This window comes from Mus musculus, chromosome 13, assembly GCF_000001635.26.
Source record: "Mus musculus strain C57BL/6J chromosome 13, GRCm38.p6 C57BL/6J".
Classification (NCBI taxonomy): domain Eukaryota; kingdom Metazoa; phylum Chordata; class Mammalia; order Rodentia; family Muridae; genus Mus; species Mus musculus.
The window spans coordinates 24,635,877-24,661,074 of NC_000079.6; the positions used below are offsets into that span (position 1 = coordinate 24,635,877).

General features: G+C 44.6%; 1 protein-coding gene across 15 annotated transcripts in view; it reads left to right on the forward strand.

Moving 5' to 3' along the window:
- The window catches only part of Ripor2 (RHO family interacting cell polarization regulator 2), a 232,283-nt gene that overhangs the window by 134,353 nt on the left and 72,732 nt on the right, over positions 1–25,198 (forward strand). For 2 of the 15 annotated variants that reach the window (XM_030247202.1, XM_030247203.1), the window contains exon 1: positions 383–3,060. The exons of 9 other annotated variants lie outside the window; for them this stretch is intronic. In XM_030247202.1, the coding sequence (XP_030103062.1) occupies positions 3,012–3,060 (49 nt within the window). In that variant the 5' untranslated portion in view covers positions 383–3,011. Of the gene's footprint in view, positions 1–382; positions 3,061–3,201; positions 3,359–7,053; positions 7,109–25,198 lie in introns of those variants that run through there. 4 more of the 15 variants (NM_029679.2, NM_001080381.1, XM_006516591.2 and 1 more) reach the window with 3 other exon arrangements.

Consider the following 25,198-nt stretch of genomic DNA (forward strand, 5'->3'; position numbering starts at 1 on the left):
TCTACCCTTCCATCATATACACACTGCCTGGGGAACCAGCTCAAAGTGGCACTTTGCTCAACCCACTTCCTATTTATTTGCAATTTCAGTTCTGCCCCAGGTTGAGGAGTTGAGCCCAGGAAATGTAACACTGTTTGGAGCAATCACACTTCAGTACCTGCAATATTACTCAAGGTAGAGGTTCTAGGCATCTTGAGATCTGGCTGTTAGGAAGTTCAGAAGTGAGAGGACAGGAAAGGGACAAGGGGCCGGAGGGAATGGAGATAGCTGGGGGCTTTTTAACTGAGTGTGAATAAATGGCTGCTGCTATCTGGATGTGGGCAAAGGCTCTCCCGACGGAGATAAGCCAGGCTGACAAGGGAAAGGAAATGCTTGTAGACTCAGGAACTGCTTCAGAATGCAGTTATCCATCTTCCATCTGATAGGCCTGGGACACAGTGGGTAAGGCAGAAATGGTCCCTGCCCCGTGAGCTCACAGATTAGTGACAGGCAAAGAATGGTCAGCATTGGAAGACAAGTGGGGATGGAAATGATCACTGGGGACATGGATGTACTAAAGATGCCAGTGGTCTGCGATGACCCAGGAAAAGGCTGCGAAGGTTTGAGGAACCAGAGAGAGGCCCTGGAGATAGTGGAGATCTATAAAGGGTTGGCTCACCAGGATCTTGTTAGCAGTGGTGCTGAGGTTATGTTTCTTGTTGCTATGATCAAATACCTGGCTCCATTCGAGAGGATACTGACCATCATGGCCAGGAAGTGCTGGTGGCAAGTACCTTCTCTCCTTGTATTCGGACCAGAGCCCCAGCCCAGGAATGGAAGGTGCTATCCACATCTAAGGCCGGCCTTTCCACTTCAATTAACTTATCTAGGGAACCCTTTACAGACTGGTCCAAGGGTCTACTGCTTAGGTGAGTTTAGATTCGACCAACCTGATGATGAAGATTAACCATCACCAGCAGTGTGGACTTTGGGTTTTATTCTGTATTCCATATAGGGAACTGAAGCAGGATTTAAAGCCACAGAAGAGTCACATTGTGGTTTACAGGGTTGTTTTTTTTTTTTTTAAGGCCACTGTTTCTGCAATGTAGATAGACTATTGTCTATCACTGCCTAAGAAATCAACATACAGTCATTTAAAAGAACACACAGCATTAACTCACAATTTCCACTCGTCAGGAATCCAAGCCCGGCTTTGCTGTGTCCTCCAAAGGATGGGTGTGCCATGAAGAATGTCTCCCCACAAGCCATGTCTCTTTTTTGCATGAGCATCTAAAGTCGATGAGGCTGGGTCATCTTGGACAAGTTAGGCTAACTCTCTGTAACCTTAGTTTGCCTGCCTATAAAGTGGGAATCAAAATACTGAAAGGTTACAGCCAGGTGTAAACAGTCTAATGTCAGGGGATAAGAAGATCGCCATAAACTTACGTTTAGTTCTGTACGGATTGATGCATTAGGGACTTGCTTGTTGAGCAGAACACCCATGAGGAAACACACAGAGAGCTTGCTTGCCCTCTGTGTGCTAAGCTGTCACATGTGTAGTCGTAGTCGACGCTTTCCTCCTAGGAAGGAATGTCCACATGGGAAGGTGGCTTCCTGATGGGGAGTGTGTTGAGTTGAGAGAAGGGCATTGGAGAATGCAGCTGGCAAGGGTAGCCTGTCTGAGCTCCTCTCAAGCCATGGCCTCGTGGTCCAGGTGAGAGGCCTGTACAGTGCTCCTCCTTGGGTGATCCCTGAAGTCTGGCTGTATCCTTAGGTGGGGTGTGATTCAGCTGCTTGCGTTTTCCAGGTCTAAGGATGTCCAGGTTTCCTGATGCTGCCATAGACTCCTCTCCTAGCCTTTGTTGGTCAAGGTTTATACTTCTTGATTCTAATGTCCTCATAAAGTGACTAGGTCTCAGCTTGGAATGTGATGGATGAATTTGTGGGACACTTTGATTTTACATATTGTAAATACACAATTGTATGAGTAAGACAGTTTCCCTGAGGAGGAAACTGAGGCCTGGAAGACTGCCAACCTAAGGATGGACGCAGAGTCCACTCTTGGGCTCCAGGTCCTTAGAATACCCAACCTCATACTCTTCACTCACACACATATAATAGCCTAGTTACCAATGCTGACCTGGGATTTACTATATATAACCCAGGCTGGCATCGAACTTACAGCAGCCTTCCTGCCTTAGCCTCTTGAATGCCACCACACTCAGCTTCTAAAGGTCCTTTTTCTATGGAATGTTTCTGTCTGTCAGACCCACCTACATTTTATAGCCTTATGTATAATTCAAATTCACACCAAAAGAGAGGTTTCAAAGTCAAACAAAAGTCTTGCTTCTCCCTATCATAGTGAAACCTCTGTCGAAACAAGCCCTGGGTACTTGTACCCAGAGGCCCTCTCCAACCGGGCTTTTCAACATAACTCCTGCCTTGAGCCTTGAACTTCACTCTTCACCACTGCACACAACCCTCCCCCATCTCATCATTTGCAATGCACGGCCCTTTTTGAGATCCCCAAAGGCTGGCTGCACAGGCACTCTTGTCTCAGCTGAGATCTCCTCTAATGCTCCGTGTCCGGCTGGTCTCAACTCCCCTGCGGCGGAGTCCTTCTAAGCTGCGCCACAAGCTAGTGTCCCAGAGCCTGACGTGCAGGCAGACGATCAGCTGGAGGCAAGCACCCAAGCGCACCCTGAAGGAGTCGGGCTGAAGGGACCATCAAGCAGCTGTCTCCACCCGCCCTCCTCCCTCGCCCCCCCCCCACCGGTGACGCGCCAGCCCCCGCGTGCGCGCCTCCCCACCGCCCTCTCCGCTACCGCGCTCGCTCCGCTCTCTGCCACCCGCGCGTCCTCTGGCCCCGCAACTTCACCCGGCGCGGCGGCAGCTGGTGCGACGCCCGAGCGCTGGGGCCACGACTGTTACCCTCGGACCTTTCCCTGTTGGCTGGGAGGAACGAGCACCGGTGTCCGCGGAGCCGGAGGTGCACGGCAGCGAGGGGCGGTGCGTGGGTGCCGAGGTGGTACATGCCACCCGGTACTAAGCGTCTCCGGGCACTAGGAGCGTTCTCGGCAGGTAGGTGCACGCGCCTCTTAAACACATTCTCTGCGGCTGATTTTGGTTTCCACCGGCATGAGGTGGGTGTATGGAGGAGTGTCCTGGGCTTGAATGAGCCTGGCATATTAAGAAGAACCCTTGGGTGTCCGGGCTTCCTAGGTCCTGGCGAATCCGGGGAGCCTGATGTGGGCTGGGACGAGAAGGGAAGTTATTAAGGAAGAGGGGCCGTGCACTTAGCGCAGGCCGACCCAAAGGATGTCCCGCACTGTGGAAGGACCGATTGAGAAGGCTAGAGAAGCCTGTGGCACTACCTAAGGTAGGGGCTTGTCAGGGACAGGGGATCCCGCGGGTGGGATCGTGGATGAACCCTGGCTTCCGAAAGACTTCCGGGCACCCAGCAGCGATGGGTGATCCAGCTCAGAGGGAGGATCGCAATTTCCAAGGGCTTCATGTGCCTCCAGACTGAGCAATTGAGCTTGGCTGGGACCCAGCTGTTCCAAATTGGCCACGTGAAACCGGTGAGAATGGGGAAGAGGGCAAGCCAAAAGAAATGTGTTGTTTTTGATGCCAACCTGTGTTTGGAAAGACTGGGGTACGGGGTCACACTTGGGGAACACTCTAACCCTAGCAGGTGTCTGTGATATTGAACGTGCGCGGGGGGTGGGGGGGGGGTTCTGTAGTTCTCCCTCAGGCTATTTATTACCTCATAGCTCCCTCCCACAGTTTCCTGGATAGGGATGCAGACCCCTCGCTGTAGAAGAGGGCGGGCGTTGGAATTCGCTAAGCAGAGCCATTCAGGTGCGAGAATGACAGGACTGTGGACAGTCACAGCTCCTGAGTGAGAAAACAAGACGAAATCCTAGAGAAGCTAGCAATGTTTTTTGGGGAGTGGGGGTGGGGCAGAGTGGGATCCACAGCCCATAGGCTCTGGTCTGGGGGACACCTATATGTTGCATGAGTGACTGTGAAGAAATGTCAACACTTCAGCTGGGGGAACAATGTGATTGTCTTTAAAGCACACACACACACACACACACACACACAAGCTGCCTTTCCTCTCAGCTCCCCTTGCAAATATGAGCACCCGCCCATTGTTTCCTGACACAGTCATTTCTTCCTTCTTCTGTTTCGTTGTTTTTGATGTTAGTTGGTTGGATGGTTTTGTTTTGTTTTGGGAGAGTTTTCTGGGTCAGGTTTGCCTCGCTCCTCCTTCCCACCCTCACCCAGTATTCCTACTAGCCTACTTCTCTTAGAGCAGGCTCTGAGAGTCCCATTCATAAGGTTTAGCTCCACTAGAGCCTTCTATCTGCTGTTACAGCAAGAGAGGTCAGGGCACAACTCCTGCAAAGAACCAGCACCCTCAATCCAATCTCCAGCAGTTACCTGTAAAGTAGGCACCCTCGCTTTGCGGCAATAAATCTTAGGGCAGGGAGGGGGGTGTCTACTCAGTCCAACCTCCAACAACATCAGAGCTCCTGCTGACGTCCCAAGAGTGGAGATCCAGCCACAAGGTGGCCTTTGCCCTAGAAGTTAATGCGTTTGCCTGTCTAAAAGCTGACTGCACCCAACCATCTGAAAAAGAACATTGGAGAATATGTTTAGTCAAAACATAGCACATGTGTTGCTTTTCCAAAAGCCCCCTGATGGGTGTTGTTGCTCTCTTCCTCTGACACTCTGATGTGAGATGTTTTCACTAGGAATATTTTGTCCTCAATATAAATATAGAGACTGCCAAACCCGAGAGAGGGAAGGCTGTTAGCCCGGCCAGAGGCCTTGCCCGGAAGCCTGATTACCAAAACACAGGTTCTCTGACTCCTTTCCTTTTGTTGATTAGCAGAGAAGCAGAGAAGGGACTTGTCTGCTTTCAGGAGTGAATGCCCCAAGGAGGAGGTTTTTATGCCTATTGTTTGGATCTGGGGAACTACACCTATATAAGTGTCCAGGCTTTGGAATGGGGTCATGATAGGCGTGCTGACTAAATCTTCTGTCACTAACAAGAAACTATCCCCACCAGGATAGACCCTAGGACTCAGCTACATTATTAACCATGTGCCTCCTTCTAAATGAACCCAACCACTTCTGTTATTCTTTGTCCCTCCCTCCCTTCCTGCCCCTCCTCCATTCTGTGTGAATGTGTGTGTGAGTGTGAGTGTGTGTGGGTGTGTGTGTTCAGGTGTCTTCTTCTGTCAGTCTTCACCTTATTATTTAAGACAGTCTCACTGAACCTGAAGCTCATCAATTCAGCAAGATTAAGTGGCTGAGAGCTCTAGGGACTTCCCACTCGCTGCTTTCTTGGCCCTAAGATTGCAGGTATGCACTGCCATGTCCAGCTTTTTACGTGGGTACTGGGCATCAAATTGAGGTCCCCATGCTTGTGTGACAAGTACTTTACTAAATGAGCCATCTTCCCAGTCCCTCTTGTTACATTTTGAGCTCATTTTATTACACCCCACTTCTGTTAAGAGGACCCAAACAGAGAAGGGTAGCTATAGAGAGTAGACAATATACCCTTCAGATTTCATAGTTAATGATCAGAGCTTTCTTACAATGGTCCTTTGGGGTTAAAGAGTTTACAAACAAGTGCTCTATTCTAACATCAGTGCATTCAAGGGCTGGAAAAAAATTAAAATGCAGTTTTATTTTTATTCTGAAAAGAAGCAACAAGTCTGAAACCAGCCTCTTGCTTTCCTTGAGAGGAAGTAGGAGTGGAAGTGAAAGTCATTTAATCTGCACAATGGATGATCCCCAGGCAATGGCAGACTTGGCTTTCCATCTGGGCTTCCCTTGCCTGGTTCTGAGCAGGGGCTTCATGCTTGCAAACAGATCTTTTACCAGGGTTAGTCTCATCTACCAAGAAAAGCTCCTGGATGGTGAGGGGTGGGGGTGTACTGCTTGTGTTTGAGGCCATTCAACCAGAAAAGAATACCAACTGAAATCAGACAATGGGTCAAGGGAGTTGGGTGGGGGTGTGGGAGGAGCTACAGATAGGCAAGTGTTTGGTTCCACAAAGGCAGACCTCAGTGTGGAATGGTGTCTTCCATCAGTCCTCATGTAAACAGCCCACAATGGGACTGTTGGGAAGATGTGTTCAGAAAGGGGAAGGGATTATGAAACTGCACCTCTATATCCCAGCAGAGCCCCGCTGTGAGCTTCATTCCTCTAAGCTGTCATATTGTATTCAGTTTCTCCAGGCAGCATCCTTCCTGTGAAAACCTCAATGTAACAGGCATAGGAGCCTTCTCAGGCACTCCACGGAACAGTCCATTCCATATCTTGCATGAGCTAATTCAGAAATACCCACGTTTTTTGGTCCTCCTTGTGCGCCTCCCCTCTGAAGCCACAGGCTTCCTCTCTGGGCTAACGGTCCAGGTCTTTGTTTGGTTGATTTGGTCAAGTAAGCTTATCCCTTACTTACTTAGATTGGAATCATCCCCTGGAAATAATAGGTGTTTTTCTGAGTGTGGCGGCTATCTAGTCAGGATTTGTTAGTCATGGGTCCTCGAGGGGTTTCCTCCTTCTAAGGAAACCCAGACTGCCTCGAAGAGAGGAAGCTGGTCCAGCTTATTTTATTGTTCTTTGTTTATAAGATACTGATGGGGGAGGTCACTGAATGTTTTTATGTTCATTACACTAATGAAAAAAGAAATTGGAATTTTTTTCACAGTGAAAGAAAATGAGATGCAGTATTTTTATGTTGTCTTCCGTAAGACCAACTTGAGCTTCTAGCCAGAGCAAGAAGCAAGCCTTAAACAAAGGGAATGGTTTATCACATTCTTTTAAAATGGCATACAGATTTTACACTATTCTAAAATACATATAAAAAATTGATTACCAATCACTTTTAATTCTGACGTGGATTTTTAATGTCCATTGATAGGTAATGTGGGGTAATACTACTTTTTCTTTTCCTCCTGCTTATGCATGTGTTCCCTGAGCAAGTTCTTGGGATCTTTGCCAGAGTGAGATTTCTCCTTCATAGTAAAAACATAAAATATGAATTCTAACTTCCAGGAAGTTCAATCCAGAAGAGAAGAAGGAAGAGGCAACTGGATGACTACATAGCCTGGTTAGTCCTGTGTGTTAGTCAGTTCTTTGTCATAATAGCAAAATACCTGATGCAGGGTGCTTAGGAAGTAAAGAGACACTTATGTATCTAGCTCACCGTTTGGATGGTATTATAGCGGCCTGGTGAGAGCCACCTCTTGACTGCATCACCTCCTAGCAGGTAACTATTAAATGAGCAAGTATGAAGCAAACAATGACATCTTAAACCAGGGACAGGGAGAGACTAGAATCCCACACCCCCTTCCATACTCTCTGTATGCTCCCAATTAACCTGGGGATCAATTCTACCACTTTCCAATACTTCCATTGTACAACTCTTAGAAGACATGGGAGCCACACTCAAAGCACAGCCCTGCATTTACACATGCCGCTGTAAGATCATTGTCGATACCAAACACACCCCTTCACTCAGAAGCATTTGGGGTTTGGACAGTACGAGGATGATCACCCCAGGCAAAGAGCTAAGGTAGGTCAGAGAGCGCTACACCTTTTAGGAGAGGTGAGTGGAAGGGAAAAGAGAAACTACCAGATGAAAAGATCAGCAGGCTCCCTGGCTCCCTAGGGCTCAGAGGGGCTGTTTGGCTTCTTCCTGGGGCCCCTGTGGTTTGTGCCAAGCCAAGAGAAGACATTGACTCCTGATCGACAACTTGTGAACCAGAATTTAAGAGCAGGAACCTAAAAGAAGATAGTGAAGATCAGGGCATAGAGAGGACAAGCCTGGCCCGGAAGGTCACCCGTGAAGGTCACCTAGGAACAGTAGTGAAATAAGCTGTTGCTAATGATAGTCACGTCAGAGAAAGATTGGCCATGGCCACACTACAAAGCACCTTACATATACACAGTGTCTCTTAACAGTTTCTTGTGTTTGTGCTTCCTTTTGGGCTTAATGTTACTGGCTTTCCCTTGAAGCCCTGGAAGAGCTCTCTTCCTTCACAAGCTGATTGTTCTGAAAGGAACCTAAGAAACAATGCGTACATTCTCTTCAGCTTGTCTGTGCAGTGCTTCATTCACCCTTCAGGGAGGGCAAGGGCAGAAGGAGACAGCGCAATGGGGATCGATACACAGTCCAGGACAGATTCCTGGATCTAGACCAACTCCCAAGAGATTATTCCTCACATGGCATTTAATTTCGTTGCTCTTTGCAACACATCAAGTTCAAGAATAACCTTGACCTTAACTGTTTCCCTTCCAACACTGGGGGCCCTGCTGACAGACAGGCTCAAGGCTGATCCTTGAAGGGCAGAACCGCACCAATACTATTAGTTCAGAAGGTAGCATTGGCCATGTGGATATGACCCATGTCCTTCACTGGCTGAAATCTAACTTAAACTTGTCTTAGTGAGGCTTCATTCTTGGGAACAACTGGGGCTTGGAAAAGAAAAAGAGAGGTGGATCTCAGGTGACAGACAGCACCCAGGGGGTCCAGGATTCCCCAGGCTTCAGTTGTAGAGTGGAGAATCCGGACAGCAGAAAGGACAGGGAGTCAAGAGGGCTTGCAAAATTATGTGCTACACTGAAGAGGGCTAAGCAAGCACACACAGTGTAAACCTCATTTGTAACTGAACTCTAAATGTCCCTACTGTCTGATTTAGTATCCAGAAGCTGCCTGATGATCTGAGAAGCTATTGGCATGGCCAGGAAACAAAACAACTACCAGGAAGCTACTGCAGGAAAAACCAGATACTTAGTATGGTGGCTCGTCCTCTCAAGAAGTCCATGCCAAATCTCTGAGAGCTAAAATTCCGATTCCCTTTATGACAAAGGAGACTTTGCCCATTTGATTATGCCAAGAATTTAGCAGTATCCTAGATTACCCACCACCTGGGCCGAGTCTAGTACATTTCATCCTTAGAAGCAAAGGAAACAAATGGCTCTCTGAAAGGACCGGCAGAGCCAAAGAAAGTTATCACCTTTGAAACTGAGGGACAGAGACTCAGGAGAAGGACTGTTGGAATCTAGAAGAGATTAGGAAACAGGTTTTCCTATATAGGCTCCAGAAGGAAACATAGGCTTGCGTGTTTCCAGATTTGTATCTAGTAAGACCTATTTCAGATCTCAGTCTGCTAGAGCTATAAGCTCATAAGTGTATGTTGGTGTTTGATACCACTAGCTTTATGGTCATTCATTACAACGGCCATAGAAAAGCAACACTTTCACCCTCCCACTCACAGCTGCCTTTAGAGCTCAGGAGAGTCTGGGGGAGGCTCCTCCTCCTTGGGGGTGGGACAGATCTAGCTGTAGAGGGTTCTGGCAAATGGTATTTCAATACAGGGAAGCACCCTAAAGGCTGGGGGCAGTAGCCAATGTGACATTGAATGCCAAGAGAGCATAACCCCTGCAGCTGCCACAGGAAGTCGTGAGGCTTTCAAGGACCACAGGTGGATGTGTCCAACACCATCACGGTCCTTCTGTGAGGGGTGGTAGCATTTGGCAGAACAGAAATGGATGCCTGAGATTTTAGGTAGTTTAACAAATGTTGCTATGTCATGAAGCTATAACAGGGAGAGGGGAGGAAGGAGGCTTCGAATAGCTGCCCACTTTAGCTTGGTAGTAGTTATTGTCCAGAGAGTGAGCACATTGCACAAAAAGCATCATTGTTAGAGCCAAGTTCTGACTTACTGCAGCTCGACCCTGAGCCACACAGCGAAATGTTGCCCTCAGCATTATCCCCTTTCCCATGTGATCTTCCTACAAGGGAGACTCTGATCCCCCTCTGATGGAGAGATGAAGGTCTGTGTCTGTTCCTTCAAAATTGCAACATTCCTGATCAATAGAGAATACCTTTGGGTGTCAGTTGTTGTTACTGTTGTTATCATCGTGGTCATCATCATCATTGTTGCTGTATGAAGCTTCACTGAGCATCCCAGGGTAGCCTAGAACTTGTTCAGGGCTTTGAACTCACAATTAACCTGCCACACACCAGCTGGAATAACAGGGATATACTGTTAGGCCTAGTTTAAGCATATATCTTCAGGTTGGAGAGATATCTCAGTGGTTAGGAGCACTATCTGCTCTTCCAGAGGTCATAAGTTCAATTCCCAGCAACCACATGGTGGCTCACAAAGATCTGTAATTGGATCTGATGCCCTTTTCTGGTGTGTCAGTGGCAGAATGCTCATATAACATTAAATAAATAAATAAATAAATAAATAAATAAATTTATTTTTAAAAGGATATATCTTCTATGCCCAGATCACAAAATGCAATTTTATTTGTTTGCTTCTTGACAGAGTGTCTTACTTACTATATAACCCAGGCTGGTCTTGAGCTTACAATGTAGCCTAGTGGCCTAAAATTTGTGGCAGACCTCTTATTCCAGTCTCCTGAGTGCTGGCATTACAAATGGCACCACACTTCTCCCTGAGAGGTTATTTAGCTTTCACTCTTGTCGGCTGGAGCAAAGCTCTTGAAGCTGGGATCCAGCATTGCAAGTGTCTCAGCTGAGACCACTATGATGTGAGGAAACCCAAGCTAGCTGACCACAAAGACAGATCCGAGACTTTGAGAAAAGAGAATGGGTCACTGTCAGCTGTTGGCAACACTGGTTCCTGACATTTCATCACCTACTGCCCTCTGACTGGTAGGAGACATGGATCCAAAGCTGTCTGAAGTTTGTGACTCATTGCAGGCCACTGTATGTATGGAATGATGAATCACCTAACAATAAGTAACCCACTTGGTTCTAACAAATGTAGAACGAAGTCAGTGAAGAGCATAGTTTTGTTGTTCTCAGGTGTCTTTACTGAGGTAGATAACAAGTCAGTGGTCCATTGTAGAAACCAGCCCAGATCTGACTCCCATCTCTTCCTCCAGTTAATTTTGGCTAAGAAACTGAACCCTACCACCATCACCCCATTCCCCCATCTCTTTCTCTTGGGATAAAATATTACTCTGAAGTCCAGCTGGTCTCAAATCCACATCAATCATCCTACCCCCGCCTCCAAAGTTCTGAGATTACTGGTCGGAGCCAGGAGGCTGGACTTCAGTTCCATGAAAGATGGAAGAAGTGTCAGGAACTGCTCCTATTCAGGCTCCCATGACGTTCCAAGGGAAAAAAGAAAAAGTTTGTCCCTTGTATCATATCATCTTGCTCCTTGCCCTAAAATAGGACAGCAATGACGCGTGGTGTTCTTTCCTTTGAGGGTCACTTTCTTTTTTGGGATCTTCGGTGTGTGTTTCTCCATGGTGAGATGTTTTCCAGATGTTTCCTTTTTTATTTATTTATTCATTTATTTATTTACTTACTTACTTATTTTGCTTTCTGCTGCAAAAATGTCTCTTCCCTGCTAATGGAAGAAAATAGTCCTAGAAGAAGCTAAAGGGCAGTATCAAGCTGTTTCCCTAACTGGGGACTAAGTGAAAGACAGAGCAAGGGGGACAGCAGTCCCTCCTGCAGGAGACTGACTGACCTCACTCCCTAGTGATCTACCTGGAGAGAATAAGTAAGACTAAACCATGAATGCAAATTTTCATTTAAAAAATATTTTATGTATTAAGTTATGTGTGTTGGAGGGTACATTAATGAGCATTGGCGAGGTGGAAGATGCCCCTGGAGCTGGCAGCATAGGCTGTTGTGAGCCACCCCAGGTGGTGCTGGGAACCTCTGTTCTTCTGCAAGAGCAGTGTGCACTCACAACTGCTGTGTCATCTCTCTAGTACCCATGTAAGTTCCTAGATACAAAAGAAGAAGGGGAAAAAAGCCATTCAAGTTGCAGAGGTGGTAGGATTGCATCAGATCTGACGTTCAGCTTGGACTATGTAGCAAAACCTTGTCTTAAAATACACTATGCCCCATCCCAAAGAAAGAAAGATGGGGAGGGAAGGGGGGAAGACACAAGAAGAAAAAAAGAGAAAAAGGAGCAATAAATACAAATCTTGAGTGACAATTTTGTGAATATATATATCATGTTGAATGTTGACATAAATCTTCCATTGTTGAAACAGCCAATCTAAATTTAAAAACTAATCTATAATACCAATAATAATATAGCTCTTGTTCAAAAGCATTTTTGATGCCCCAGTTATGTGTAACTCACCAAGTTTTTGTGATAACCTGTGTAAGACTTAATTGCACCATCTCATAGATGATAAAATTGTGGCACAAAACCATTAAAATGCAGGCAGCCCAGCTTTAAATCTAGGCTAGGTGGGATCCAAGTCCAGGCAATGGTAATGAATATAAATACACAGAGACTCCAAAAGCAGAGCTACAGTTCCCACAGCAACTAGCAGTCAGCAGCAAGCTGAGAAAGCCAGAGTTCTCCCACATAACTCAGCTGGGTTGTGGCTGCCGGGTCTTTTGGCTTGGCAAGTAAAATCTCAGACCGTCCATGTGGGCTGAGGTTTTCTGCTGATAGCGAGACAATTAACAGGGCTCTTCGAGAGTCTATTACAACCACGGAGAGGCCTTTTCACATTATCTAGGGGAATGGATCATCATTCCAGCCAAGGGCCTGCCAAGGTACACCCATTGGGGTGAAATGGACACTTTCTCTGTTGCATCATTGGCAATATGCATCCTGACAAACAATGCCATATTGGTAGAACTGACTGACTGTCAAATGAACCAGCGCAGAGCAGGAGAGGGGAATGGAGAGAAAAAAACAAAAAACAAAAAACAAACCAAAACAAAAGGAATCAGTGCTTCAATGAGGAGGTTTTTTATCAGCTCCATGTCCACACATAAAATATCTCTTGATCAATTTCATCTTAATTACTGAATGTAGGAAAACAAGACCATTGCTAATTGATGTGGCTTTAATTTATGCATCAGAGAATTATACAGGATAATTACCTGCAGTTGAAGAAAAATGAATACTGTCAAATCTGGCTAATACATGCGCAATTCACCCTTCTGCGTCTTCATCTGAAAAGATTTAAAGTGGTAACCAACCTAAATGATATGCATAACGGCACTGGCTTGCAAGCAGAAGTATTTTCTGGTGTATACCCTTTGATTTGCATCACAAATAGAGTTCTCAGATTGAGACTGATGAGATTTGAATATTATTTCTAGAACAATAGCTGTGATTCACCAATTTAATGTGTATTTGATCTGTTCCAGAAGTTCCCATTTTTCAACTCAGTAAAAGAGAAGTTGTCTTCATAGCCCCATGTCAGCCCAGGCATGATTTCTCTTCTGAGGATAACTTGGTGGGATTGATGATGGTTTCCCTTATCGAGATTCATGGGAGAGTTCCAGTTTCCATCAGTAACTGCTTCCCACATTGTCCCAGAACCTCCACAAAGCAGTGGCTTCCAAAAATCTGAAACTCAAACAAGCAGCTGGAAAGAATTATGGGTCCACAAAAGAACACCAATGGAAATTTCCTGATGACTTGAGTCAGGCTGACAAAGCCTCTGGGAGCTCTCTCACTGTGTCGAGGGGAGACTAAGGCTTGGATAAAGTTGACTTAAAAATCAGGTTACACACCTGTCATCACAACACTCAGTAGAGGAAGGGGGTTGGCTGTGAATTTGAAGCCAGCCCAGTCTGTCTTACAAGTTCCTGTCCAGCTAGAATAAATAACAAAAACCCTCTAAGCTGCAGAGGTAGCTTGGTATAGAACATTTGTCTGGCACTGCTCTGATCACCAGCACAAAGGTCTTGCCGTATTCATGCCATATTCATATTCCATATTGTCATATTCATGCCATATTGGTAGCAGTGGCAGGCTTTGTTCTAAGCTTTCTTACAGCCAGGCAAAAAAGGCAACATAGCAAGTTATTACTTAAGTTGTTGTGATCAGAAGTGTATATGTGTATATATATATGCATATACCTTTGTGTGTGTGTATACATGTACACATGTACACACGTACACACATATGTATACATATACATGCATGTATGTATATAAGCTGGCTAGGAATATATACAGACAGGACTGGCCTCAATTGTGATGACAGGTGTGTATCCCTAGTTTTTAAGTCAACTTTATCTAAGCCTTAGTCTTCTCTCAATATGAGAGAGCTTGTATATATGTTATGGTATAGTATATATATATATATATATATATATATATATATATATATGTGTGTGATATATATTAGTTAATATAATAACATATATTCCTTGGAGGGCAAACCTTTCAAAGTGAGGAATTATGAAGAGGTGTCTTAATGAGGGAAATGAATGGAACCAAAGCACCACACAAAACTCAAAGACAACAGCCCTGTGCTCGTTGCTCTTCACTCCTGTTTCCTTATCTCTCCTTGAAGCTCTTCCCAAGGCCTAAAAATGGCAAGGGAAAGAAATACTTAAAAAAAGAAAAGAAAAAGAAATGTCTATATTTGGTTATCAATTGCTTCTTTCTGGGAAAAGCCATATAATTTAATCTAGGCCAAAATTACACACCATAATCAGATCTTGTTTTCAGCAAATATTAGCAAGAGGTGTTAAAGATGGTTGACCCTAGCCCCACAGTCCTTTATAGAGAGCCCAACCTAGAGTGGGGCCACAGCTGCTCAGCGGTCTCATGACTGGGCCAGAATTCGTCATTTGACACTTTAAAGTTCTGAGAAGACTAAAGTGATCAGCAAAACTGAGAAGTGTCAAAGCACACAATTTTCATTGCTAGGCAAGGTCCTTTGTCTCTGCAGCCTTGACTTTGGTGAATGTGTGGATGTGAACAGCAGGCCTTGGTTTATATGAGCATCTATTTGGTGGAACTTTCCACTTGGCAGGCCTGATGCCTTTTATTCCTCAGAAATTAAGATGCAAATGTTACACTCAACATCTTACAGAAGAGGAGGCCAAGTAGGGGGGCACTTGTCCAAAGAGAGGACTCATAGCAATAGGGTGACTGCAAAGTGATGCCTCACATGCTATGTGTGTGTTCTTAACCTTGCAGAGCCGTCTACTTCCTTGTTTGTGCTCCTTACCTCTCTTGACCTGCTATTAAGGACATTGGCTGGGACCATCTCTAAGCCTGTGTAACACAAGGCCTCTCTATTCCTGAGAGCTGTGGTTAGTCAGGAGAGAGGTACTGGACTCATGTGGAAGGCCAAGCTGCTTTTGCACACTCTCAGACTAACACTTTGCTTCAATGCTTTGTGCTGACTCTGGAAGTGCTAAGGAAAGTGAAGTTGGTAGATACTTGCCCTTTCCTGCTGTGAATATTAATTGTGTCACCCTGTAATCCCCTCTCTGACACCCCTCCTCCAGAGCTACTCTAGAGAATGGCAGAAGTGGGAGGGGGTTGCAGTGACTGGCTGCGTCCAGCCACCTGTTCAAGTGGTGGCTTCTTCTCTCTTGGCCCCAAATACCCAAGTCTGAACAGTTGGAGGGCATCTGCTCTCTAAGCTGGAACACCCGCACTGCTGACTCTTGAAAACAATAGGCCCAGCCTGCCAAACAATGTATTTTTGGTACAGAGAAAAATCCTGTCCCTCCTAGGGATCAAAATACATTCTTACTCGAATGTGTGTCTTTTTTTTTTTTTTTTTTTTTTAAAGAAAGCTGCCTGGTTCACATTCTGAATTCTACTCATCCCATTTGACTGTCATCAATGCCTACATGTCAATACCCTCAGTACTTCTGATTCCAAAATCTGGGTTGAGCTTTCAGAAGCAAGATGAATGTGCCTCAGTGTGGTTCACTGAAGCCCCGACAAGTGGTGCCTTGGAACAGGGACTCCGAAAGCTTCCCCAGCCACAGTCCCTCTTTGCCAGAGGAAGATTTATGCACTCTCAAGCGTCTAGATATACAAAATAAGAATAGAGATCAGACATTCGCTGATAACAAATCATAAAGAAATTAATTTTAAAACAACTCCTTTAAGGGCTGGGGAAGTAACTCAGAGGTTAAGAGCACAAACTGCTCTTGCAAAGGCCCCTACTTTCTTCATTCTTGGCACCCACATCTGGCCGCTCACAACCACCTGTAACTCCAGCTCAGGCAGATCCAACACCTCTGGCCTCTAAGGGCACATGCCCTTGTGTGTACATACCACATCCCTGACACATACAAGGATATATAATTAAAAATACTAAGACAATAAATCTTGGAAAAAAAGTCCCTTCATATGCATGTAATTTTTGCCATTTCTTGGTGAAAAACTTGCATGCACAGAAACTGGCTAGGCTTATCTATTCACAGAAGGAGTTTAACATTGGCAGAATATTTGATTCTGTAAGACAGAAGGTCTTCAGTGATTCTGAGCTGACCAAAATTCTGATTTTATAATCATTAGTGCTGAGAATGCAACTTTAAATACTTACATAATACGGAAGGGCAGAAGTATGCTTAGCGCCATTTCAGAAATTGCTAGAATCCTAGTAAAGACTTGCAAATAAACACTTGTTAAGCATCTTGAGTGAAGTTGGGATCAGATGACCAGTCACTATTAAGCACCCAAAGGTCAAATGTGACTCTGCTTACTGTAGCCTGTGTGCATGAAGAAAACCTAAGCCCTAGGAAGAGGTTTTTCAAATCTTATGCAGGAGTCCCAGTCCAGACCACCTAAGTTGGACAATCAGGGAATGAGTCTTAAACTACAACATTTTTAAAAAGAATCTCCCCAGGAAATCCTAATTGCAGCCAGTCTGAAGAGTGCTCTTTTGGCTCTTGTGTTTGCTGGTGACATCAAGGGACAGTGGCTAAGATATAGGGGCCTTATTTTAGTGCAGGAAGATCCAGTAATTCAGTTCCTAAGAATGCATGTGACTTTCTGGATTTAACACACGAGATAAGATGCAGGGCATTGCCCCTCGAGCAGTAGAGGCTGCCTGATCGTTTTTGCTGAATCTACAGTGTTGTCATCACCATACCGGGGCCATCCATACCTAATAGGCAACCTTGTGGTGGAGAATGGTTGAAGAATAAAAGAGTAAAGTCTATGGGAGCCGTATGAGACCCACCTAGTCTTCTCCAACCATAAAAGCATTGGCTTAGTAGAGACTGAAGTTTATAGGCTGACAACCCTATGGTTCAGGTTGCCAGAGAGTCTCCCTAAGGAACAGGAAAATAAAACTCAGCATGGTGGCACACACCTGTAATCCCAGCTCTCCAGAGGTGGAGACAGGAGGTCAAGGTCATCTTTGGTTATGTAGGAAATTCAAAGCCAGCTTGGACTACAGAAGACCCTTCCTGGGTCAGGGATGCGGGAGAGAAGAAACAACAAAACCATGAAAGCTGTAGTAGGATTTGTACATCTCAGCTAAGGGACAGTGGACATGAAGGGTGGCAGGATGGGCTGATTCTGGTTTTAGTTTTGCCATCCATCTTATTAGAACAGTTGCCTGAAGACCAGTTTCCTTATGTGTAAAGGAATGCTAATAACTGTCACTCCCAATTCACAGGCTGCTATGAGGCCTAAGGACTTGGGAACATGCAGGCTATACTCATGAGCTATGGTGAAGAAGTAGGCTCACTGATGAGATCCTTTCCTGATATGTGAGATATGAACAGCCTTGTAGCCACCAAGACAGAGCCATCTTTCTGTTGATTTTGATACCTGCTGGGCTATCTGCTCCTAAAAGTATTTGGTTCCAGGTGTTTTACAAATTTAATACAGTGGAGAATGCCTCTGTCAGGCAGTATCAATGAGTCCCCTACACAGAAACATCATTCCATTTTTGCAGGGCTGATGTTATCTAGCCTGATATTGCCAGCCTGCTCAAAACGTATGTGTTTCTGCAAGTTCTGTCAACATGAGACTTCTGTGTTCTCTTAGCCGTGACTAAAGTCCTAGAAAGCTCCCACGTGCTTCTGGAGGGCAGGAAGAGAGTCAGGGGCTCCCTAAAGGCCGCTCCCATTCTTCTGTTGGTCTCTTCCAAGTCCAAGAGCCATGATCCCAAGCTTGGGCTTTCTATGTTTATACAGATGTCCACCCACGTGGAGTGGAAAGCTACATGGCTATGGAAATCATTAAAGCCAGCTAATTTTACCACCCGTGTGGCTTCTTGTTTTCTTTGAAGTTGTATAGGGTTGATCCATCAATTTAAAAGGCCAAACCAATTCTCCTTCCTTTCCTAGAGAAAATAGACAAATTCCTCCTCACTGTGGATTCATCTTCACCTGCTTCACATCTGGGGGTGCAGGTTTTCATGCGTTACTATTATCTTTGGTCCCCCACAGGGTTCACTGTGCCCTGATGAGCTCATAAGGACTGTAAAGGTTTTGTAGAGGAGACATAGCTTCGGTGGGTGGTTCCTGAGAAGTGACATCAAGTCAGACCTTTGCTCCCCCCCACACACACACTGGAGAATGCAAATGATTAAATAAATAAAATTAATTATTCAAACATGCATAAACATAGGTTGCGTAAGGCAAATCCCTAAATATCCATCATCCAGTTGTAAAAATTGTCCAAGATTTTCTATATTTGCTTGATAGATCATTTTAGCTTTCGTAACTGCAGAAGCCAAACCAGACCTCATGTCATTTCCCTGGTACACACTTCAGTGTGCATTTTGAAACTATGGTGTTTTTTTTCTTGGATAATTCCAATGTCATTTCATACCAATGAAATAAGTAAACTTTCCTGCCTATTGTTTAATATCTAAACCATATTAAATGCTCACGCATCTCAGAAATGACTCCTCATTAGCTTGTCATGATGAGAAGGGACAAGCATTGCAGAGTGAGGGCTGAGTTCCCAAACAGCAAAAGCAGTCCTTCACATGGCCTGATGTGGTCCAGAGGACTGAGAGATTGCCTTGATGGTGGCATGGGTGTAGGAGAAACCAGCATCTGAATACCGGGACAGGGAGGTAGCCAAGCTACACACCAGGGCTTCCAGAACACTTAGGAAAAGCCATGGTCAATTTCCTACTCCATAAAAATAGTTGTGGCTCCCATCCAGGTAAATTGGCTGAAGACAACAACCGGGCAAGGCAGGCATCCGAGTGCTTGAGAGGCTGAGACAGGAAGATCACAGCATGTTCCAAACCACTCTGCCTCCTCTGTCTGTCTCTATCTCTGTCTGTCTCTGTCTCTGTCTGTCTCTCTCTCTCTCTCTCTCTCTCTCTCTCTCTCTCTCTCTCTCTCTCTCTCTCTCTCTCTGTGTGTGTGTGTGTGTGTGATAAGCAGGGAAGAAAGCAGCTTATGCTTGCCCAGGTGTCAGCCTGATGTAACTGACTAGGAGTTCCGTACGCTCACAAAAGACAATGTGACAAGGCCTTCTGAGCTCAACGTGCAAGCAATGTGGCTTCCACGTGTGCACTAGTTACGCTCTCATATGTTCTTTTGTCTCTGTTGCTGGGGATTTTCCCTATGTCGTTAAATCCAGTGCTGGGTTCCTTCTTTACACTGCACTGTTCTCGAAGCTTAAGAGAGAGATGGGTTTCTGCCTCGTTACTGTTTTACAGCTTCATATCCTTTGAACAAGACATAGGATACTAAGAAATCATTGGAAACCTCACTGTCCAGTGGGAAGGCACATTATTCTGCTGTGCTTGAGCACATAGCTGTTCTGCATTTCGATGATAAACAATTTGGCTTTGGCAGCCAAGAATAACTGTGCAGATGTTCTGCACCCGGCCACTTCTTGGTATGCAGCAGCAAGGACCAGCAGAAACCACCCCAATTATAGCAGATTAATGTGCTAAAATTACCACAAAGAGAGCATGCGTATGAGCCTCTGGAAAGCCACTTAACTTTGAACCCGCTGGCATATGATGGGACCTACACACACACCCCTGCCTCAGACTAACTAGTTGGGCATAGATGCACATACCTTTAATCCCAGCTCTCAGGAGGCAGATCAGTAGATCTCTGTGAGTTCAAGGCTAGCCTGGACTACATAATGAGTTTCATGGTGAACTACATAGTGAGACCCTGTCTCCAAGAAAGAAAAAAAAAAAAAAGACTAATTCTGAAGCCAGGTTTTTCTGCAATTAAGCAGTTTGTTGGCATTGAAATGTTGCTTTTGAAATGTTGTCATAAAAACAAGAGTAAAATGATGGATTGACCTCAGTTTGAAAGGAATGGTTTTCGAGTACTGTTACAGCCTAGCTGAGATGTAGGCATTATCAGTTCTTATTACCATGCCAACAGTTGTGACTGTATTTACATCACAGACTCCCCGGTCCAACCTCTGTCAACTCAGTACCTCACAGATGCCTTGTAACACTGGCTCCAAGGGATCCGATGTCCTCTGCAGACTTTTATGGGCACCTACAAATGTGTGAATATACATTCACACAGGTAAATCATACAATAAATCTCCAAAAAAAAAAAAAAAAAGGACAATAATGAGGTTGCAAGGGGAACCTGTTGTGGGGTGGCTGGTGCATTTGGGGAGAGGAGGTGTGTACAATCATAATACATTTGTATACATATATAAAATTCTCTAAGAATAAATACATAACATAACATAACATAACATAGAGGACATGAAAAAATATGGCCACAAAAAATTAGTGGGTCCTACAAAAAAAAAAAAAAACACTATCAGTTTGATTTTATACACCTACTCTAAGAAGATTTTAATTACCTGTCCATTCTCTAACATGAATGCAGCATATAGCTTTATGTATAAGAACTCAGACTCATTTTCTACCTGACTCTTGTCCCATTAAAGAATGTCGGCGTTTGTCAAGCTTACAATATGCAAAAGCAATCCCTAGCACACTGCTGGGCATGGTCTCCCAGAACCCAACCGCTGTTTCTACCTAATGTCTCAAAGATGGAGCTCAGTTCTGTTGAGAACAATAAAACACAGGCACTCGTTTAAAAAAAAAAAAAAGTGACAATTTTAGAAAAGCCAAATCGGACGGAAGAGAACCTGTCAGTATCATTTTGAGGTTGTTATAAAGAAACCACGACTAAGGGAGTGGCCAGGCCCTAGGGATGATCGGTCCGGTCCGAGTGCAGAGTCTCTGGGAGGAGCTCACTTTCTTCCACACCACAGCGATGTTTTTTCAATCTGATGATCAAAAAGGGGAGGGGGCATGGTGGGTGTGTTTTTCTCTCAGCAGGATCAGCCAAGCTGTCTCCAAAACCATGTTCCCAAGACACATTCCCCTTTTGATACTCACGGTTTAAAAAAAGGTGGAGGGAGGAGGGAGGAGGAGGGGGGCAAAATTACTTATTATTACAAACAGCCTGAGCCTCCTTTAAGCGCAAAACGCTCTTGCCTTCTAACCCACTTTGATGTGTAGTGTGTGCTCTGAAGTCCTGTGCGTGTTCTAGGCTTTGCATTTTAAAATGAGTAATGCCAACATTAGTCAAAATCAACCCAACCCCTCTAGAGATTTAAGTGGGTTTTGTGTCCTAAATCATTTCTCGTCTAATTATCCTGAGGCCAGCTGCTACTCCCTGCATTTATTTAATCCACCAGAACGGAAGAAGGAGCAGAATTGTCATTTTCCCCAGGGCTGAAGCACGGCCAATTATCTAGAAGTTCGTACAATTGACTAGCCCGATGAATAGATGGGCTGTTAACGTTTCTTCTTTACTCTTCACATGACTCAGGCAGGCACTTAAAATAGCATCCACATACTGTACTGTGCTGTCACCTTTGGGGAGGGGACTTAGGAGAGAGACTGGGGGCAGCACAGTACTTCCTCACTGTGTGTTTTCTCAGCTATCAAATGATTGAGGCTTATAATTCGCATGCTCTGGGCATCATCCTGAGTGAGGTAACACATTCACAAAGAAACTCACACAATATGTACTCACTGATAAGTGGATATTAGCCCCAAACCTGGGATACCCAAGATATAAGATACAATTTGCTAAACACATGAAACTCAAGAAAAATGAAGACTGAAGTGTGGACACTATGCCCCTCCTTAGAATGGGGAACAAAACACCCATGGAAGGAGTTACAGAGACAAAGTTTGGAGCTGAGATGAAAGGATGGACCATGTAGAGACTGCCATATCCAGGGATCCACCCCATAATCAGCATCCAAACGCTGACACCATTGCATACACTAGCAAGATTTTATTGAAAGGTCCCAGATGTAGCTGTCTCTTGTGAGACTATGCCGGGGCCTGGCAAACACAGAAGTGGATGCTCACAATCAGCTAATGGATGGATCACAGGGCTCCCAATGGAGGAGCTAGAGAAAGTAGCCAAGGAGCTAAAGGGATCTGCAACCCTATAGGTGGAACAACATTATGAACTAACCAGTACCCCGGAGCTCTTGACTCTAGCTGCATATGTATCAAAAGATGGCCTGGTCGGCCATCACTGGAAAGAGAGGCCCATTGGACTTGCAGACTTTATATGCCCCAGTACAGGGGAACGCCAGGGCCAAGAGGGGGGAGTGGGTGGGTAGGGAAGGGGGGGTGGGTGGGTATGGGGGACTTTTGGTATAGCATTGGAAATGTAAATGAGCTAAATACCTAATAAAAAATGGAAAAAAAACAGATAAAAAATAATAATTCGCATGCTCCGTTTGATTGATGAAACTCAAGTGTGTCTTCAAGCTGCAATTCTAGGTAATGGGAAAGACCATTGCCCCACACTAGGCTATGCTTTTCTCCTTGAAGCAACCTTGATAACTTAGGACAAGAAAGAGTAGGGCTTACAGAAGTAAACTGAGTGGAATGCTTCAACCTGGCCCCAAAGCCAAGCTTTTGTTTGTCTGTGGATTTCTGATTTATTTCTTGGGTCTTGCCCTGTACTGACTATCTTAGAAGCCTTAAAAGACAGCTAGTAACCCTCAAAAAAGATGTGGCTTGGTTAAAGACATAAGACATTTGGAAAAATAATGGTGAAGGGAATCTCTAAAGATGCTAAGTTATGGCTGGGCTGCACAGAAAATGCTTCCAGAAACAGCTGAGCCAGGCATGACGGCACATGCTTTTAATTCCTGCATTTGGAATCTGAAACAGGACTGTAGATTCAGGACCAGCCCAGGGTACACACTGAGATGCTGTCTCAAAAAAAAAAAATTAATAGAAAAACAAGCAAGCAAGCAAACAAACAAAAAACAGCTGCTTCTTTCTTAAGATGATAGTAGTAGATTATAGCCCACTGGGGAAAAAAATCCACGAGTTCATATTAACAACAAACTGATTAATGAATATAAGCAGTGGTAGGAAAAGCCCCTTCTTACATACCAAAGAATGATAGGATTCAAAGATGGCCATGATGCCACCATCATGGTTATAACTGACTGGGACAATAGTCAGAAAATGGCTTACCAGTTCAGCTGGGCTGACTGGAGAGTGAGCCCCAAGAATTCACCTGCCTCTGTTTCCCCAATGCTTTGATTATTAAAGTATATACCAAGTACCTCAAGCACTTTACCAACTGTGTTCTCTCTCCACCTTTCTCTGTATTTCTAAACGAAAGCCTTCCCATCTGTGTGGATGTCTGTAGTTTAGAAAAGACCCAAGCAGTCTTGAGATTGACTTCAAGATTGAAGGAAGTTTCAGTCTCAGTTGAAATGCTTAATGCTTGCATTAAAATGGAGACTACTGGCTAACAAGATGGATCAGATGGATACTTGCTGCAAAGCCTAATGACTTGAGTTAGATTCCCAGGGCCCACATGGTAGGAGAGAGCCTACTCTTACAAGTTGGCCTAAGACTTTCTCATACATGTACCATGGAAAGTACATACATAGGAGCACGCACGCGTGCGCGCGCGCGCGCACACACACACACACACACACACACACACACACACACACACAAATGGATATATTGATGACTGAATGGATGAGAAAAATAAATAATGAAATGAAGAATTGCTTTCTCTGTTTCACAAAGACAGACTCCATAGCTGCTCAAGTTACACTTGCTTAAGAGGCCTATCGGACCTACCTTGGTCCCTCCATCTGCTTGCTAAGGAGTGAGATTATAGGAAGTCATTTATACATTTTTTCCATCCATTTGTATCACTTATCTTAGTTAGAGTTGGTTATCTGCTTTACAATGTTGACATTTGAGAAACAATTATCGACACTGCCTTGGTTTACTTTAGAGCATCAATACTTTAAAGAAGTAGGCAATGGGAGCTGGAGAGATGGTTGCTCTTCCAGATGACCCAAGGTCTCCCAGAAGCCACAAGCAGCTCACAACCATCTGTAATTCCAATTACAGGGGATTCAAAGCCCCCTTCTGTCCTCCACAGCCATATGCACAGACCCACATTTAGGCAAAACACCCAAACACATAATAAAAATAAAATAAATCTAAAAATGTAGGCAACGACTTAAATACATCTCCTTTTTCTAAAAGATTAGTCAACTCTGTAATAGGTGCCTTGTAGATGTATAATAAGCAGATACCTATTTTTAGGATTCATTTCACATAATCATTTAGCATAGCAGGCTATTTACATTGGGCTCACATGCTCATTGAGACAACTGAATTATACTTCTGCTCTTGACCAAGATGTGGAGGAACACAAACAGAAGGGCACACTGTTAGGGAAGGAGGGACCTGTCAGGCATGGAGAAATGACTCAGAGATCAGTGGGCCCAGTGCTGCCTGGGACTTGGCCTTACTAAAAGGATCAACTTACTAGGGTTATTCTGTACTCAGAGTGGGGCATCCAACCAACTCACCCAAGGGTTTCCTTCCCTTATCTTGATTTCTTGGGTCGTTCTCTTGTAGAAGGAATGATGATTTTTTTTTTTCTGGAAACTGATGATCTTTAAATTAGCTTTATTGAGCTCCAGTTCCTCTGCCATGACATTCACTCATTTTGTGTTTCCAGTGTAAGTCTTTTTTTTTTTTAAGATTTATTTATTACATGCAAGTACACTGTAGCTGTCTTCAGACACACCAGAAGAGGGCGTCAGATCTCATTACAGATGGTTGTGAGCCACCATGTGGTTGCTGGGATTTGAACTCTGGACCTTCGGAAGAGCAGTTGGGTGCTCTTACCCACTGAGCCATCTCACCAGCCCCAGTGTGAGTCTTAATAAATGTCTATAGTCCCATATTTTAAAGTTGTTATTAATCTATTTAATTACTTGTATTTATCTTTCTTTACATTTCCCTACATTGTAGGGTGTGGAACCTGAGGCTTTGCACATTCTAGGCAAGAACTCCATGATCAGCCATACACCAACCTATCACAATAGAATTCTAGCTTCTACCATACCCTAGAAGTTCTCTGGACTTCACTGAGTGTTTCTAGCCCTGACCTCCAGAAAGCAGTTGAACTGACCATGGAATTGTTT